The 16,167-nt window shown below is 53.3% G+C and overlaps 5 protein-coding genes across 5 annotated transcripts; 2 read left to right on the top strand and 3 right to left on the bottom strand.

Annotated features, from left to right (window-relative positions):
* Nucleotides 1-454: 454 nt before the first annotated feature.
* COCSUDRAFT_60922 (hypothetical protein) lies at nucleotides 455-1,307 on the bottom strand (the record flags this gene model as incomplete). The annotated part of the gene is made up of 4 exons (XM_005650399.1): nucleotides 455-570; nucleotides 754-871; nucleotides 1,046-1,168; nucleotides 1,287-1,307. The coding sequence occupies 4 exons, from the start codon at nucleotides 1,305-1,307 to the stop codon at nucleotides 455-457; spliced, it is 378 nt and encodes a 125-aa protein (XP_005650456.1).
* Nucleotides 1,308-2,221: 914 nt separating this feature from the next.
* COCSUDRAFT_64896 (hypothetical protein) lies at nucleotides 2,222-4,551 on the bottom strand. The gene is made up of 6 exons (XM_005650398.1): nucleotides 4,282-4,551; nucleotides 3,849-4,023; nucleotides 3,587-3,724; nucleotides 3,228-3,481; nucleotides 2,880-3,113; nucleotides 2,222-2,743 (listed from the first exon to the last, which is right to left on the bottom strand). The coding sequence occupies exons 1-6, from the start codon at nucleotides 4,378-4,380 to the stop codon at nucleotides 2,531-2,533; spliced, it is 1,113 nt and encodes a 370-aa protein (XP_005650455.1). The 5' UTR covers nucleotides 4,381-4,551; the 3' UTR covers nucleotides 2,222-2,530.
* Nucleotides 4,552-4,991: 440 nt separating this feature from the next.
* On the top strand, nucleotides 4,992-6,698 carry COCSUDRAFT_60920 (DNA topoisomerase IV, alpha subunit; the record flags this gene model as incomplete). The annotated part of the gene is made up of 5 exons (XM_005650397.1): nucleotides 4,992-5,014; nucleotides 5,554-5,733; nucleotides 5,949-6,148; nucleotides 6,259-6,410; nucleotides 6,495-6,698. 5 exons carry the CDS (start codon nucleotides 4,992-4,994, stop codon nucleotides 6,696-6,698), a joined length of 759 nt encoding a protein of 252 aa, XP_005650454.1.
* On the bottom strand, nucleotides 6,638-8,111 carry COCSUDRAFT_64895 (hypothetical protein; the record flags this gene model as incomplete). Its single annotated transcript, XM_005650396.1, has 4 exons — nucleotides 6,638-7,270; nucleotides 7,402-7,531; nucleotides 7,640-7,677; nucleotides 7,944-8,111. The coding sequence occupies 4 exons, from the start codon at nucleotides 8,109-8,111 to the stop codon at nucleotides 7,082-7,084; spliced, it is 525 nt and encodes a 174-aa protein (XP_005650453.1). The 3' UTR covers nucleotides 6,638-7,081.
* A 1,174-nt stretch (nucleotides 8,112-9,285) lies between these two features.
* Nucleotides 9,286-15,801, top strand: COCSUDRAFT_40142 (hypothetical protein; the record flags this gene model as incomplete). The annotated part of the gene is made up of 15 exons (XM_005650395.1): nucleotides 9,286-9,604; nucleotides 10,741-11,024; nucleotides 11,251-11,460; nucleotides 11,575-11,635; nucleotides 11,813-12,186; nucleotides 12,301-12,525; nucleotides 12,642-12,712; nucleotides 13,053-13,248; nucleotides 13,487-13,595; nucleotides 13,719-13,834; nucleotides 13,936-14,061; nucleotides 14,355-14,552; nucleotides 14,820-15,043; nucleotides 15,319-15,502; nucleotides 15,592-15,801. The coding sequence occupies 15 exons, from the start codon at nucleotides 9,286-9,288 to the stop codon at nucleotides 15,799-15,801; spliced, it is 2,907 nt and encodes a 968-aa protein (XP_005650452.1).
* Between the last annotated feature and the right edge of the window lie 366 nt (nucleotides 15,802-16,167).

Raw genomic sequence — 16,167 nt, 5'->3', positions numbered from 1 at the left:
TATGGCAATTGGTCCAATGGCATACTCTGGCAGCAGGACCGCTGCCTGTGGACCATGCAAGCTGCACGATGGTAGAGTCTTCAAAACGATGCATATGCAGGTGCTGGCAAGCTTGGGGATTGCAGCGTTAATTGCAGCATCAATCAAAATATCAAGTGGGCTTAGCCTGCATTCAGCCTTGGAATGCTCCAGTGTACGACACATACTTTCTTAAGGCTTTGATTGTTGGCAATCACTTTTTTTGTCTCCTTGTCATCTCACTTATTACTGCAGACTGCAGAAACCATCCATTGAAATGCATGTTTACAATTGATCAATGCCATATTCATATTTCCACAGTGCCATGTCTGTTGAACATTGAAACAGCCTACAGGGAGCTCTCTGCACAAAGCCACCCATGTGGCACATGCATGGCAAGTAGTAAGCCCAATGACATGCAGCCTGGTTGCCACCCCTAGTATCCAACCCGCACAGCAGCCACAGCTGCCAGGCTCTCGTCGTTGCATGTGACTGGAGCATCTTCATCGTCGCTGGTCTCTGCATTGAACTCCATCTCTGGAGGTGGGTCACCTGCAGCACAGAACAGATACTGCTCATGCAAGCATCACCAAGGAAGCAGCTTGCCTGCTTCCCAAAGAAAAAAATTTTCTACCCCACATATGCATGCAAATTGATGCGCACATGATGATCTGTTGGTTGTGAGGCTCAACGGGCATGCTGAACAATTGTTGTTGGTCCGTTCCCAGGACGCACCCAGCTCTGGAATGATGATTCCGCTGTGCCAGCGCAGGCCTCCCTTCACAATCTTGGGGTCATCAATCTTGCCGTAGGGGAACACTTTCTTCACGATGTCCACATCGACGCCCTTCTGCTGAGCAGCCATCACACCACACCTCACGAAGCTACAACTGAAGGTGGTCCATTTATGCTTCTGCTGAAAATTTGCCTTGGAATGTAGATGCGAAGCAAAGAAGTCGTGGTGTGTGGGATCCCAGAAGTGTCACAATGGAAGAGGCATCAGGTGGGAGCACCCCAGGAGGCGTACAGGATTTGGGACGGCAATCTTGGTCTTGATGCGCACTCCCTCAAAGCCTCCAGGCACAAACTCCAGGACAGCAGGGAGGCTGGTCTTCTCAAGAGCATCCTCCACTGCCTTGACTGCCGCTCTCTGGGGATCAGGTAGGACGAGTGAGCATCGAAATTCTGTGTGCATTGCTGACAACATTGAACATGTAGCAGATCTAAATCAAAGTCTTGGAAAACACTCTTCCGGAGGTGCCACATACCGTGGGGTCCTGGCCGTGCATGTCCACACCGAATCCAAATTGCACTGCGAGCACCTGCAGCCTTGGAGCGTCAGGTCATGCGTATTCGGACACTTGTAGACCAATGGCTTCTCAAGCAGAATTGCTGAGTATCTGAAATTCAAAGAGGGAGACTAGCAAAGCACCTTCTTGAACCCTCGTGGCGTCCTCACAACTGCCCTCGAAAGTTTTGACGACATGGTGCACTGTCGGAAACCCACGAAACCTGCGCTACTGGCAGCAATATCAGGATAGCGCCGAAAAGTTAAATTTCTTGAAGATCATATTGGAGACGATCTTTCACATGAAGGGTTTCAGGATTTCAGAAAGTGTTTGTGAACGCGTCCAATGCATGTCACATTGCACTGGTCGGCAACGTAAGCTCTTGACGCAAAACATTTGTGAAGGAGCTGTACCTTTGAGTTTAATACTTCTGATCTGCTTTCAGAGTACTCCAAATGAGGATGGGCCTGGGCCTTAGGTGAAAGCATCGCTGAAAGGGCGACAATGCTATTTTCGGATAGCAGCATGGTGATTGTTGTCTGCCCACACCTGCTCAGAGCATCTCTACCATAATAATAATAATAATAATCTTTATGAGTCGCGAACCCAGAGCCCAGAGGCTACCATGCAGGCTGCATTAGAAGGTAGTTTGCTCTCCACTCTCTGGTGTCATGAATACCTGCATGGCCCTGCCAGCACAGTCGGCAGACCAACTAATCATTATGTGAGGTTCCAATGATTGTGAGGTTCAATTGCAAGCAATCAGTACGTAAATGCAAGTGCACATGCACATGCAAGTGCCAAGCACATGCAAGTGCACATGCTGCCAGCTTTTAATATCGCGATGAGTGGTCATTCAAATCACCAGAATATGCTCATATGCTCTGCTGTATTTGCCTGCGTCCAAAGCTTTTATGCCAGCTTTGAGAATTACACTTTTGGTCATTGACATTCCACTCAACAAGCAGCTTGTTGCCATCCCCTGAATAGTTTGAACGTTCTGAAATCCTCATTAATGCCAGAATATTAATGGATGCCTTGCAAAATTAAGCAGCGCTTATTGAACACATGCGCACTGTACATAGACTGTGCATTGTACAGTCTAAGCACCCCCCAGAGTTAGTTGAGAGCTGCACGTTCCTGCTGTGATGTCAACATCCCAGGTAGGATAAGGGCAGCAACCTCGGTCATGTCAGTGTGATAGTCCTGAAAGAGTTCATTCCCTAAACATTTTCCACCCGCTTGGTCACCAAGGGAGCGCTGGTGTTATTGCTGGGCGAGGCTGCAGTGCTCTGACTGGCTGATGCACCGGCCTGTACGCCGTTCCTGGCAGCCTCTGTTGCCCTCAACGCACTCAGCCGATCTCTCCCTATTAAAGGCCCGCTCTTTGAAGGGTCCCTCATCATCAGCTGCTGCGCCAACCCCCTCTTCCTTGCCTGTGAACGATGCACAAATCCCTTCAAGCACGGCCAAATTTGTTGAAGTGCAAAATAGAAGCATTCCTACTTATGACAAAGTCACCCATGCTTCAGAAAACTATGGCTGTTCTGTCTCAAGAGCTGTGAATCACACCTTTATGGCCGCCCGTGTGGCATACCAAATGGCCCCCGCCATGCTCACCCCCAGCCCAACCACGTTCCATTTGGCATATACAAAGTCGCCGAATGAGACAGCGCCAATCAGGGTCATGATGATGTTCTTCAGGCTTCCCGCCACGCTGGTCGTGAGAGGATCGTTGTAGCGGGTGCAAATGAAAGTTGAGTGGTTAATCGTCAACCCCAACACGCAGCTCAGCATAAGCGTGACCTGCGCAGCACACATACTCGCCAGTGTTCCTACTGCTCCAGAGATGGCATGCAAGTGTGCGATGATCACAAGTGCACCAACAAACCCCACATGGACGCAGCTTCAGGCACTCACCCGGAAGCCTCTGCTGGCAGCATCAGGGTACGATAGAAACCCAGCGGGCTCCGGCGACACAGCCACTGCCACCGCCAGGAGAGGCAGGGAGAGCGCTGCATTGTAAAACAGCAGCCCAGTGGTGGTCAAGCCGGCTGTTGAAGGCGTGTTCTTGACCAGGATGAGGTACAACGCCGTCAGAAAATCATTGCCCAATACCGCGGCGTAGCCATACACGCTGAAGGTTAAGTCTGTCGTCGCCGCAATCACAGCACCTGTGCAAGCAGCCCAGGCCAATTTTATTCACTGCCTAGACAGAGTGCAGATGGAGCCGGTCATACCTTTGCAAGTCCAACAACAAGACTACGGAAGGCGCTCACCTCCAATCATGATGGCTACCGCTCCGAGCGTAGATCTATCGTGCTTTTTCTGCATCATGAAGCGCTCCAAGATAATGGTACAGAAGAGTGTGAAGCGCCGCAAAGCTATAAACATGGGAACGTTGAGCCCACCCGTGCCTGCACAGCCACTTTTTCAGATGAGCTCCTCAATATTGCACTCACTGCCAGGTCACTGGACACTCTGGGAAGCAGCTCTGCTGCCGCATTAGAGGAAGCACAGCAGATGTAGGGAGAGGCTGACCTATAAGCCCGCTGACCACGTTCAGGACGTTCACCATTGCCAAAGGTAGTGTGCCCCGAGCAATGCCCCATTCCAGCTTTGGGCGGGCCACAGCATAGCAGACAGGAGCAATGACTGCCATTTGCAGGAATGCCACTGTCAGGGGATAGTTGAAGCCATAGAGCGTGAAGAGCGCCTGCAAGAGTAGGGTGAGGTATCAATAATGGTTGCATTTCTTATGGTAGCAAGTGAAAGCAGAGACATGCAATCATCTGGAAAACTTTTCATCATCTGCAGGAGAGTATCGTCTCCAGGTGTCGACTGTGACACTTTCTCTCACAATCACCAAGGCAAATCTGCAACTTGCAAACAGGTCACTGGGTGGTTCAGCTTAATGGAATGTATTCACTTGAAATACGTTTTGTTCTAGAACATCAACAAGGAAGTCTATTACCTTATTCATAAACTGCACTGTCATGCTCGCCAGACAGTAGTAGCAAGCAGTAGCAAGCTTCAGCCATCCTGGCTTCCCTTGCTCTTGTGGCGGAGCCATGCAGCACTGTAAAAGTTATCTTTCACATTTGGAGTCACAACAACTCTGGGTGAACCACCACGCAAAGTTCGAGCATGCTGTCAAACCCATCACCTTTCAACGCTGTTCATCTCTGAACTGCAAGATCGGCAGAACCTTTTTGTAATCCGACCAGATTGCAACCCATGTGAGGTTTGAAGGGACAGATCGGGCAATTGGAAGCGATTTTCAAGAACAAGAGTCAAGGCTTCCCAGGGGGTCGAAAATCTGAGTAGGCCACAGCCAATTTTAGCTGCACATCCAATTCCTTGGACCTCGAAGGGAACTCGTTTCCTGCTTACGCAACATGCATGAAAAGGAAGGAATGAAGATGTGATTGTACCAGAGAAAGCTCAATCTATACCTCAACAGAGCAGAAGTTAGTTGCTGATGGACGACTGGTTGGATGATGGAAGGTTCAATGGCGATCAAGCAGCAGCTCATAATTCTTTCGGAGAGCATGAGCACTACGTCGATGAAAGATTGGAAGAACATGAAGAAGGTAAAGTGAGACAAGTACTTCAGTCTGCATAATTGTTCATGCTCTAAGACAACGAGTCTACTCCTACTCTTCGCAAGAAGCCCACGCACAGATGCAGAACGCCACCTATCTGAGGTGCAAATTTCTCTTACTCACACAATCACAGATGTGGAGCCACACGAAGTACTGTCGAGAATAGAAAGCTGCATACTAGAATTCCTGGAGCAGCTCTTCCACCAGCAAAATGCACCGGACATCTCTGTGGTGAGCTGGACAAATTGCTCCAAGACATTAAGCAGGTCTTCTATGTACATTTGATGCAGATGAGGCAGATGTACATATGTCATTTTGGCGCTCCTGTGCGTGACGCAGCGCAGTACACTCATGCTGCAGGGAACTGTCATCACAAGATATGGGACACGTGAGAGAACACGTTCACTCATGGCAAGACAAGGACAAGGAGCCCATGGCTATGCAAGGCTGTTCCCCATTCTGGAGATAGCATACGAATTGACAAGCCTGGGCATGATAGCATCACAGAGGGACGTTTTCTACAGGTTGATTACCCTGCTCCTGTCTGGCTTGTACAAAAATTTGAGAGTATTGACAGGATGTCTTCATGCCTATGCTCCAAGGATGCTGTCTATCAAGTCTATGCATGCCTGCAAACGCAGGCTCAAGACACTGGACATTTTCAAGACACCAGAGCAGGTGAACCAGGCTATCCAGGATGTGGCCAGCATGGTACAGGTGCCCTCCATGCTGCTGGGATTCAGCTGTGCCAGCAGGGGAGCAGTCTATGGACCACTGCTGGTGCGAGAGGAGGCAGCCGGGGAGTGGATGGATTGCAGCATGTGTGCGAGGAACATCCCAGGCAACAGCAGAGTTGTCTCTTCATTTGGCTTTCAGAGCCCTGCTAAGTGAGTGGCCATGCATTAGGCTTCAGGGTTGACGCATGGTGCATGTCTTTTTGCATTGCTGCTGCATTTTGACATCAAAGACATTGGTGATCTCCTGTCAGTTGTGAGCGTCATCAAATTCTACAGTTTGCTCCTTGCCTGCGCTCCAGGTTTGTTGTGGTGGTTGAGAAGGACGCTATTTTTCAGCGGCTTGTGGATGACGGCTTTGCAGAGCACATTGGGGGCATCCTGGTCACTGCTAAGGGGATGCCAGACATGGCGACGAGGGCCTTTCTGCATGCTCTGACGCAGGCTTTACCACATCTGACCCCCATAGCAGGCAAGTCACTTCACAACGGGACCACACTGAGTCTGAATTCCTTTCAATGGTGTTGATGATGTGCTTTCGTGCCTCTGTTTCCCAGAATGAACACTGGTATCTGATGGGCAGTGGCATGAGATGGTGGGTGTTGTGTGCAGTGGTCGACTGGAACCCCGCTGGCGTCAACATCTATTGTGTCTACAAGTATGGGAGCACAAGGAGGCACTCAGCGCAGTATGGGCTGTCTGGATTGACATGGCTCGCTGCCCGTGCTGCGCTGCTGCATGGAGTCCCCAATCATGTACTCCAGGTATCCTTCCTGATAATATGCGTTGCATGTGCAGGTTTGAGTCACATGTGCACATGAACTTGATGCAATGTGGAATGTTTGCAGGGGCCCCTCACGACTCGTGACAAAGCATTGACAGTTTCTTTGAAGGCCGGTCCCCTGTCAGCAGAGCCAGCAGTGCTGGCAGAGTTGGATGCAATGCTTGAAATGGATGCAAAGGCAGAAATTGAAGCCTTGTATGAGAAGGTCGGCATTGACAACTTTACAGCATCCTTAGCACAGAGTCTCCTTCAGCAGTATGGCACATAAGCACTCATCCAATAGACTTTGGATGTCTTTGTTCTGGGTACTGGGTCATACTGTGTCAACATTGCTACCACCACCGATTGAGAATCTCCCAGACCAGCCGGGCCTGAGCAAGGAGCCCCAGCGAACTCAGCCAGAAAAGCAGACAATGCAGTCCACTCTGCACCACTGACAACTCAGCCTGACTCAGATTCCTCTGTAGCCCCAGCTGTTTCTTTGTTCCATCAGTCCTAAAGCAGCTCTTGAGTGTATCGTACATATGACACATCCCTTCCTGTCAAGGGCTCTCATCCTCAGCAGCAATCAGTTCTGTACATTCTATACTCATCTTGAGATGACAGAGAAACAGCGGCCTTGATCCTTTATCCTTGATCCTTTATCCTTGGTCAGAAGACATTGCTGGGCGCCAGTGGCACATGCACCAGATCGTGCCCACTCACAGACTTGAACATCAGTCCGCACAGGTGCCCCTTGCTGTCTATGCGGCGCACAGTGTCAACACCCCGCTGGCTGGGGCTGTCGCGCTCAAAATTGAACATGCGCGAGTCTCCCTCACCCTCGTCATTCACCTGGCTCTGCACCGTCGTGCACCAACACTTGCTTCAGCTTGACGCTCACATCCTCGCAACCCACGTGACAAGGTCACGGTGATGACTGCAGGACTTGATGCATCAGGACAAAATGGCCATCTGAAGGGCTCACGTACCTCGAAAGCGCATCCGGCAGGGAAGGATGACAGGTAGGCAGGCACGGTGCTAATGATGACATTATCGCCGTTGCCATCATCGACGCCCCAAAACAGTGGAGCTGCACCCTTTCTGGCTACGAGCAGATACCTGCTTGCAAACTCCGCAAGTGTTACACCCAACAACATGGCAAGTTTTGACGCTGTATGATCTTGAATTGCAACAGAAGGCATGCAGAAATCGCACTTCTAGGCGCACCTGCTGTTGGAGTCGTGCAGGATGTAGTTGAAGTCTCCCTGCATTGGCCACCACCCAGGACATTCAGCCCCAGCCAAGCTGCAGATGACTGCGTGTGAGGATGGGCAGCGATCTGACCCACCTCCATGCAGTTGAGAAGAGTCGAAGGCTGGTCAGAGGGGTCGCCGTATTGGTCTTTGTAGCCCTGCAAGTGACAGAGTGCGGAGTCAGCATGGACACCAATACTATGTAATCTTTTGAGCTGTTAGATTTGGCAATCAAAAGACGATCCTCGCAGTATGCCCGCATCCAGATTCACATGTACCTGGAGGTACAGGTGCAGCAGGAGACGTGCTGGGTCATGCACTGTCAACATTTTCTCGCAGTCGTGGTACAACGAGCAGATCTCCTCGTAGTTGAGGAGGTTGCCTATGAACACTACCTTCACCTGAAAGCCGAAACATCTCAGGTCAACGTAAGCGACATCATCCATAGTGTTTTCAGCTAAGAGCGTCAATGGCAGGGTTTCGAGTCGTTCCGGGGTGCTCACTCCGGATTGCCGTGCTGCCCTTGCTTTGTCATCCGTCCAGACAAGCGAGTGCCCACGTTCATCGAGGTGGATCTTCTGACTCAAATGGAAGGTGCTGGACGAACAAATCTTCGCAGCGTGATCGCGGAGACTGCACTGCACATGATCGCCCTCGTCTCTTAGCACCAAACGACGCGACCCAAGGAATGGTGTGGCGATAAGGTCGCGATGGAATGCAGCCAACATCTTGATATTCAGAAGATTAATTCATATGAGGGTGATTTCGGGTTTGGTGGTGAGATCCGCTGACGCAGACGATATCTTTCTTGGACTTGCTTCACCCTTTTGCCCTCGAGGGAACTATCCCAGGGGTAAAGCCCTGGCTTCCCAGTCCAGGGAAGCTACAGTCTTGATCTGGAATGCCAATCTCAGAGCAGAGGAGAGCATGCTTATCAATGTCAATGTCACGTTTTGAGATCGAGATATAGATTCTTGTCATCGCCAGCGTGTTATGTGAAGATTTTGCTTAAAAGTGTATCACTAGCCAACACATGGACATGGAGACAGCTCGGCGTGTTGCATTTCAGCAGCTGCGACCGTTGTGCTCTTGCCTGATGCAGCATCGCAATGACGTACCTGAACTGTCCGATGCCCTACGCAAATTGGATGCTCGCCTGCATGCACTCGACAGAGATGGGCTGCAGGGCTGCAGCGACTATGTGCTCTTCCCACTGCTGTTCATAGTGGACTCTATATACGCTGTCAGAAACGAGTCAGGCGAGTCATACTTTGCAATTTCTTTCGCCATTGGACTTCATTGCCCTTAAAAGGACCAGGAAGCAGAAGGCCTTCTGATCCTCATCCAGGAGTCAGCTCAGGAGCTGCTGCTGCATCCGTGCCTGCTGCAAAAAGTGACAAGGTGGCGGAGCTAGCACTGTCTTGCTGCAAGACGCTGCTGGAGAGATGCTGTCCCCAGAATGGAGAACGTGCACTCGAACTGCTGCAGCGCATTGGAGCTGTAGCTGCCCTGAGCCGTGCTGCAGCGGCAGAAGAGGTTTGTTCGGATATACATGAAATTACAAATTCTTTTGAGTTTTTCAGACATGATAATCACCAAACCAAATGGATTGCCCCATTAATGCTTGTGCCCAAAATGCAGGTCCGCCATGCGGCTCTGGAGTGCTTGGTTGCACTACTCGCCACTATTACAGATGAATCTCCCGCGGCAGCACAGACGCTGCAGTCAGAGGCCAGCACGCCACTGGTGGCCGCCATCGCCATGATGCTGCAGGAGGCAGCCAGTGCAGAAGCTGGCGCCGGTTTGCATGGGAGCAAGGCAGTTCGACTCTCTGCGCTCCGGGCCCTACGCCTGTTATACGAAGCTGTGAATGATGCGCAGGCACTGTCTTACGTGCTGCCAGGCGCAGTGGGCGGCTTGTCCAAAGCTCTCCTCCAAGGTGTGCACTTCTCTCTGGGGCCACTGCCATCGTCATGTTGTGAGGAGTCATTGGCATTGCACATGACAGCTGCTGGTGTCAATCAGCATGAATCAGTCAAGCAGCTGTGTAAAGTAATTGGACCATTTGCTGAGGAATATTGACACCTCAAAAGTGCTGTGAGATCAGTGCAGTGAAGCCAGGTCAGTCTGAACGCTGTCATGCCCATTTCTGGACAGGGTCAGCGATGACCAGGCATGGCACGAGGGAGCAGAGCGGGGCTGCAGCCAGCACCACAGCCACTGTGGAGGCCTTGGCCGGCCTGTTTTCTGTCATTTGCATCACACTGAGTGATGATTCCACAGCAGATGCCCGGAGCGCTGCTGCAAATGCAGCAAGAAGCGCAGGTGTGCAACAATTGACAGTGCTCATAGTTAGATTTAAAGTTGGTTCTTCACCCTTTCTCGCAAGACCCAGCCTCGAAGAAGATTTCTGCTTGACGAATGCTTGTCTTCCAGGTGGGGAGCGCATACAAAGCAGCTCAGATGCTTTGGTAGCTTTGAAGGGCTTGCAGCAACTGGCAGTGGCAGTGCCCGGGCAACATCCTGGGCAAGATCAGAAAGCCCTAGAAGTGCCCGTGTCAAGCAGACGTGATGCACCCAACGCACAGGTGACTCTTTCTGATCCTGCTGCAAATGGAATTTAGAGCTCTTGATTGAGAAGCAGCGTTTGGATGCATGCTCCATTTGGTTCCCTGTCATGTCTGGATCCTGACATCATTGGTGCATGGGCAGACTAAGTACAGAGTCATCAGGGACGCTGCCTGGCTGGCCAACACAGTGACGCACCTGGAGCTGCTACTGAGACGCGTCCTGCCACCTTTAGCCTCCAGCCGCCACCCCAAAGTCCGCCAGGCCCTGGCCGAAGGTAATGTTCATCTCTATCTCTTGTTCTGAGCACTGCCCTCATGCTGACTCTGGATGACACGATGCCCCTATGTCTGGGGGTGGCACTCTTCTGAGAAGCAGAATGGTGGCAGCACTCGATGTCAAGGTCAGGGAAGGAGGTATCCTCAAGACCGTTCATGAGCCTGTGCAATAAAGAATTTGTTTGACGACTAAATGATTGCTGCGATGATCCGGATTGTCGTCTTGCAGGTGTGTGCAAGCTGTTGGTGAGCTGCCGGCACACGCTGGCGCCATGCAGCGAGCTGCTGCTGGAGCTGGTCTTCACGCTGGCAGCGGACACCTGGCCGGCAGTGGCAGCCCCCCCGCGCGCATGGCTGGCGAGGGTACAAACGGAGGGCTCCCTGGACGCGCACCTGCCGCAGGCCTCTGTCGAGCGCTTCATCGGCCGCCTGCTGCGTGCGCTGCTGCCGGCTGTGCGCACCCTTGATGGGGACGGTCTCGCCCTGGCCAACCGGCTGGCCGCCGCCATGCAGGTACATATTTCGTGCAAACTTCACTGCGTTTGGTGAGTGAGTCCTTACAGGAAGATGTGTGAAAGTCGGCTCATGGTTCGGGCCTTTGGCAGAGCACAGTTTGCATGTCTATTTGGGGTCACTCTGTTATTTTTGGGAGGTGATTGTCTTCTTTTACCTGCCGCCGATTCAGTAGAATAAAAATAAGTGAAGCATGCAATTGAAAAGGCATGCCTATTGCGCACAGGTGGCGGATGTGCAGCTGGTGGCGTCGCAGGTGCTGCAGAGCCCGGTGCAGCTGGGTCTGCTGTGTGCATCTCTGTGCCAATGCTTCGAGTTCGACCGCACTGCTGCCGGCTTGCTGCTGCATGCGCCCCAAGAAGGCGGCTCGCACACGACCAAGGCGCTGCCTTCCAGCGAAGCAGGCAGCGCAGAGGGCGCTGCAACTGATGCAGAGGTCAGACTGCAGAGTGGAGAGCAGCAGCCTGTATCAGCACAAGAACAGCATCCGGCCCAGTCGGCCATCTTGCTGCCGAGGATGCCGAATGGTCTTGCGCACATCTCGTCCCAGGAATCCTATGAAGCAGTTGCAAGCGTCGCGCGAACCGCTGGGCGTGTTGCCAGCCTGGCAGGTGGGTCCCAGACTGGAAGACGCACACATGCATGCCTATTCAACCAAATCAAACCTCATTAGCAGGGAGAGCGTTTCTTCATGATGTTGCCCTTACATAGCATTCAACGATGATGAACATGCAGCTGGATGATCTGTTGTGGGCACTGAATATTTGTTGTGGGCACTGCAATGACAGGTGGCACAGTACTGCGTGGGCTGCTGGACCGCCTGATCAGCGACCTGCGCAAGCTGCTGCCGGGGGGGACCCGCCATCGTGGCGCGCCCAGCGCCAGCTGGCAGCTATCTGCAGCTTCATGCGTCGTCGTCATCACCGAGGTCATCTTTGGGGCATCGGCTGCCTGGCGCCCGGCCAACTATCTGGGCTCAATGGAGGCGGACAAAGACAGCGAGGCACCCAGGCAGGGCCAGTATAGTCTGCAAGGGCATGGAGCGGAGCTGGAGGCCATAGTGGTCATGACCCAGGAGGAGCTGGTGCGCGAGCCTCTGTGGGGAGTCGCCACCAGCGCCGATGCTTCTATGGGCGACGCAGCAGCCAGCCTGACACCCCAGGTGACCCCTGGCACTTCCACTTGGCTGCTTCAGGGTCCCCGTTGTAAAATGGCGCCTTTTGTAGGTGTTTAGTTCATGTGTGGGCGCCGAGCCAGTGTTATGTAATTTTCCCAGGCTCTGGCGGAGAATGCATTGCTGTCGAGGGCGCTGCTGGAGGGCGTTGGCGCCTTTGCACGCGCGCTCGGGCGGCGGTATGCGGCGGGTGGACGGTTGATGTACACCGTGCTCATCCCCGTGCTGGAGCGCCTGTCTGACCCCTGCCCCTCCGTCGCCTCCGCAGCCTCCGCGGCAGTCGGCTCCATCTGCCTGCACTGCGGCTATGCTGGCCTGGAGGAGCTGGTGCTGCCCCCTCATCTCTTAACTGATGACATGCGTGCGTTGCGTGTTGTGGAAAGCAAATGGGAGTCTGTGCGGCCGCCATGTGAAGTAAATGCTGATTGGAGGACGCGGTGCAGGTGCGGGCGAACGCGGACTACATTGTGGATGGGCTGTGTCGGCAGCTGCGCCACCTGGACAGCCATCCCAGGTGACTCACTGCTCCGTGCACCTCTCACTACGCTAGCAATTTCGCCCTTGTGCATCGTCCTCAACAACGAAACAGTCACCCCCCTCCTCAGCTTCCGGCTGCAAGAAGAGCTGGTGCAGAACAAACACTTGGACGCCTGTGTGCGCTCTTCAAGGATGTCTTGACATGCGCAGCAAGACCATAGACAGATGCCCTGTGCGGGCTAAGGATACCATCACCAGTGGGGATTGCCTACACGAGACACAATCGCACGATTGTGCTGGACATCAGGGTAGCTGGCGATGCTTTCGAGACAAAGCACCCGCACAACAGATCGCTCGATGGGTTTGCTGGCATGCAGGGCGCCGCATCTGTTTGCGGCCCTGCTGCGGCGGGCGGGGATGGCGCCGGCACTGCTGCCGCTGCTGGCAGAGCCGGCGCGCGCGGCCGTGCAGGGCCTGGCTGTCACCGCGCACCGCAAGCGGCCGGCCCACATCGCCGCCTTCCTGGCCGCCCTGCGCGAGATCTGCTCCGGTGCCGCCTCCGACGCCGCCGCGGTGAGCGGCGCTGCCCTCTCCTTGCCGTCTGCACGATGCAGTAGCTACAAGAAAGATTTTCCTCCCTCAAAGTGCCAACTTGTCCTTTGAGGAGATACTCATCGACTGAAAGAACGGAAGAGTGGTGGCCTGGATGTGCAGAGCAACTGCTCCATGCTGTCCAAGCTGCTCTGAAATGCACATGGAAGCACCGGAAGAGCGCTGCTGTTGAGGGGATCTTTTCCTATGCGGGCATCAGGTGCTGACAGCTGCCGAGGAGGCAGCATCTGAGGCGGAGAGAGAAAGCACAGCTAAGCGAGATGTGTACCATCAACGGAATGCAGAGGCTGAGAGGGAATTTGAAAGGGGTGGGGTTCCGGACAGCAAATACCCTCACTGTTCTAATTGGTGTTGTATCTCCCAATGTTGACATCCACCATTTATGTATCCTGCTTCCACTTGATCCGAGGCCTGTGTATTGTGTAATTCAGGGAAGACAGAGGAAGAGGTGAGGCAGTACTTCATGCAGCACTTGGAAAAGAAGCAACAGCAGGATGAAGGCGAAGCAGCGCTGGACCTCACTGATGAGGAGCAGGAAGCAGCCCAGGTGTTTATCTCAACTCTGCAAATATTTCAAGACCCTTCGGCGAATGTACTCCCGTTTGGTTGATGCGCAGTGCTCTGACCATGATGAGGGACATGCTGCAGGTGTCGTGGAGTGCAGAGGCTTGGGCGCAGGCAGACGATCGGCTGCGCAGGGCCCACGCAGATGCCACCCTGGCACACGCTGCCGCGCTGATGGCCGGCCCCCTGCTGACATCACCCGACCTGCGGGTGAGCATCCCCCTTTAGGCCCTCCTTTGTTTTGACAGCATCTTCATGAGGCACATTTGGGCAGGCGTCATATTACGCAACCACGGCCATAGCAGATTCTGTGGCAAGTTCAAGTGGGGATTTGCTTTCTCAGTATGATAGCAGGTCAATTGTTTTGTTGCAATGTCTGCTGCACGCAGCAAGGTGTCATGACTGATTTCTCAGTACATGTCAGTCACTCCCTTGATTGGCTTGCTCTGCTTGATTATATGTGAGCGTTTGCTCTGGAGTGATCCAAGCATCCCACGGTGCAGGTTGTGCTGCTGGCCATGGATGCGGCCAGGAGTGCACTGCGCACGCTGCAGCACACGTCGGCGGTGATAGACATCCATGAATACCGCATCAAGGCCGCCGTCCGTAAGAAGACCTCCGTAGAGCCGGTGGCGCCCGAAACGCCGCAGCTGCTCCCCACCATCCATGCGTTGTGGTCGCCGTTGGTTCAGTCCCTCAAGGTGCCCGCCATGCGATTCTCCTGCAATACGCCTTGTGTATCAAGCATAGCTCACTCTTGTCTTATGACAACACCGTTGCGGCGGATCCTCCTGAGTTGAGGAGCACATGAAGCCAGGCTTGCGCCACTACTGCCAGCGAAAACAAAGCTTTATTTCTGTACTCTCTTGGCACGCTGCAGGCCTTGACTTCACTAGAAGTAACTCATATACCCCAAAACCTAGATACCCTTGACTGCACTGACAGCGTGCGTGTGCATGCGTGTGCAGGATGCACGGGTGGCGGCAGTGGAGCATGCGCTGGGATTCCTGGCGGATTACACAGACGTCGGAGGCGGCGAATTTCTGGCGCGCAGATTCCCGCAGGAGGCGTGGCCCCAGCTGGCACTGCTGCTGCACCGCGGTCCTGACACCGCGCTCGGAGCCGAGGACGGCGGCCCGGCACCGGCCGTCGTGCAACGCACACGCTCAGCTGTGCTCACATGCCTGCTCAGGTACGGGCAAGAACTTCAAGAATGCTCCCTAGCCTTGAGAGAAATGTCCCCAATGCCCCTCAGTTTCCTTGGCATTTGCATATACCATTCAGCATGTACCCCATCTGCTCAAGGTCCCTGCAAGTCTTCTCTTCAGTATATGGCCCGTGAGTTGGCTCATCCTAGAGATCACCCTAACTCGCAACCAGGGCTAGCAACAAAATTGGGAGGACCATTTTTGCTAGTGTAGCGCCTAGGTACGCGCCATTATGCGATGATGCCTCTGGCCTGCTCAGGATCGCATCGACTTCCGGGTGCGCGGGAGTCCTGGCACAGATCGTTGCCAAGGTGGCGGATGCTGTGGCCGTGCATGTGGCGGACAGCGCGGGTCTTACTGAGCGCACGACTGCATGTCAGCTGCTGCTTGCCCTGGCAAAGCTGGACGCCGATGCTGTGTGGCTGCTGCTCTTCCGCTTGCAGGTGAGAGACTCAAGAATGCCTTTTATTGCGCTGGTAATTGCTGGTGCGCATGTTTTGTCAATAGCTTGAGAACAACCTGTATGTTGCAGGGTCCTGTGACAGGCGGCAGGCAGAAGATGCCCAACCCCTACTCTTCGGTGCTGCCTGACGTGCGGGACATCTTCCCCGTGAGACCAACAGCGGGGAGCCAACCCACAGGCGACGTTGCAGTTGTAAAGGCTCTGATGAAACAGGTCGAACAGGATCCAGTCGCCTGGCACCAGCATGCGGTTCTGCAGCAACAGGAGGCCTCCGCTTGAAGGAGACGGGAGGTCATGTGTGGATAGATGTCATTGGCAATTTATATCTTCGTTGTGATATCTGCAGGATGTATGTGATGTGATACCATTGACACGTAAAGAGGTTGTTTACAGAGCAAATTATCACAAGGTTCTAGTGATGCCATTGACACATGAAGAGGTTTTTAACAGAGCAAATTTGCTTTGTTTAAACTTATCACAAGACACCTGCTGGCCTAGGTGAGGCAATGCTCAGCAATCTGAGTTGTGAGCAGTCCATTGTCCATAGCTGGCAGAATGAACTTCACAGTCAAGCAGAACATGGGGTGCACACGTGTTAGTTACTAAGGGTTGTCCATGCTGCTATTGTGAATCAGCAATTCGAAT

The sequence above is a fragment of the Coccomyxa subellipsoidea genome (genome assembly GCF_000258705.1).
Source record: "Coccomyxa subellipsoidea C-169, whole genome shotgun sequence".
Taxonomy (NCBI): domain Eukaryota; kingdom Viridiplantae; phylum Chlorophyta; class Trebouxiophyceae; family Coccomyxaceae; genus Coccomyxa; species Coccomyxa subellipsoidea.
The sequence above is the reverse complement of the archived record's forward strand: the minus strand, read 5'-3'. Positions and strand labels throughout refer to the sequence as shown.

Excerpts from the sequence above, each read along its gene's own strand:
- COCSUDRAFT_64896 (XM_005650398.1), bottom strand. The coding sequence starts at position 4,380 with ATGGCTCCGCCACAAGAGCAAGGGAAGCCAGGATGGCTGAAGCTTGCT. Across the intron at positions 3,482-3,586 it reads GGTAGCCATCATGATTGGAG|GTGCTGTGATTGCGGCGACG; the intron begins GTGAGCGCCTTC and ends CTGCTTGCACAG. Across the intron at positions 3,114-3,227 it reads CTGCCAGCAGAGGCTTCCGG|GTCACGCTTATGCTGAGCTG; the intron begins GTGAGTGCCTGA and ends TGTGCTGCGCAG.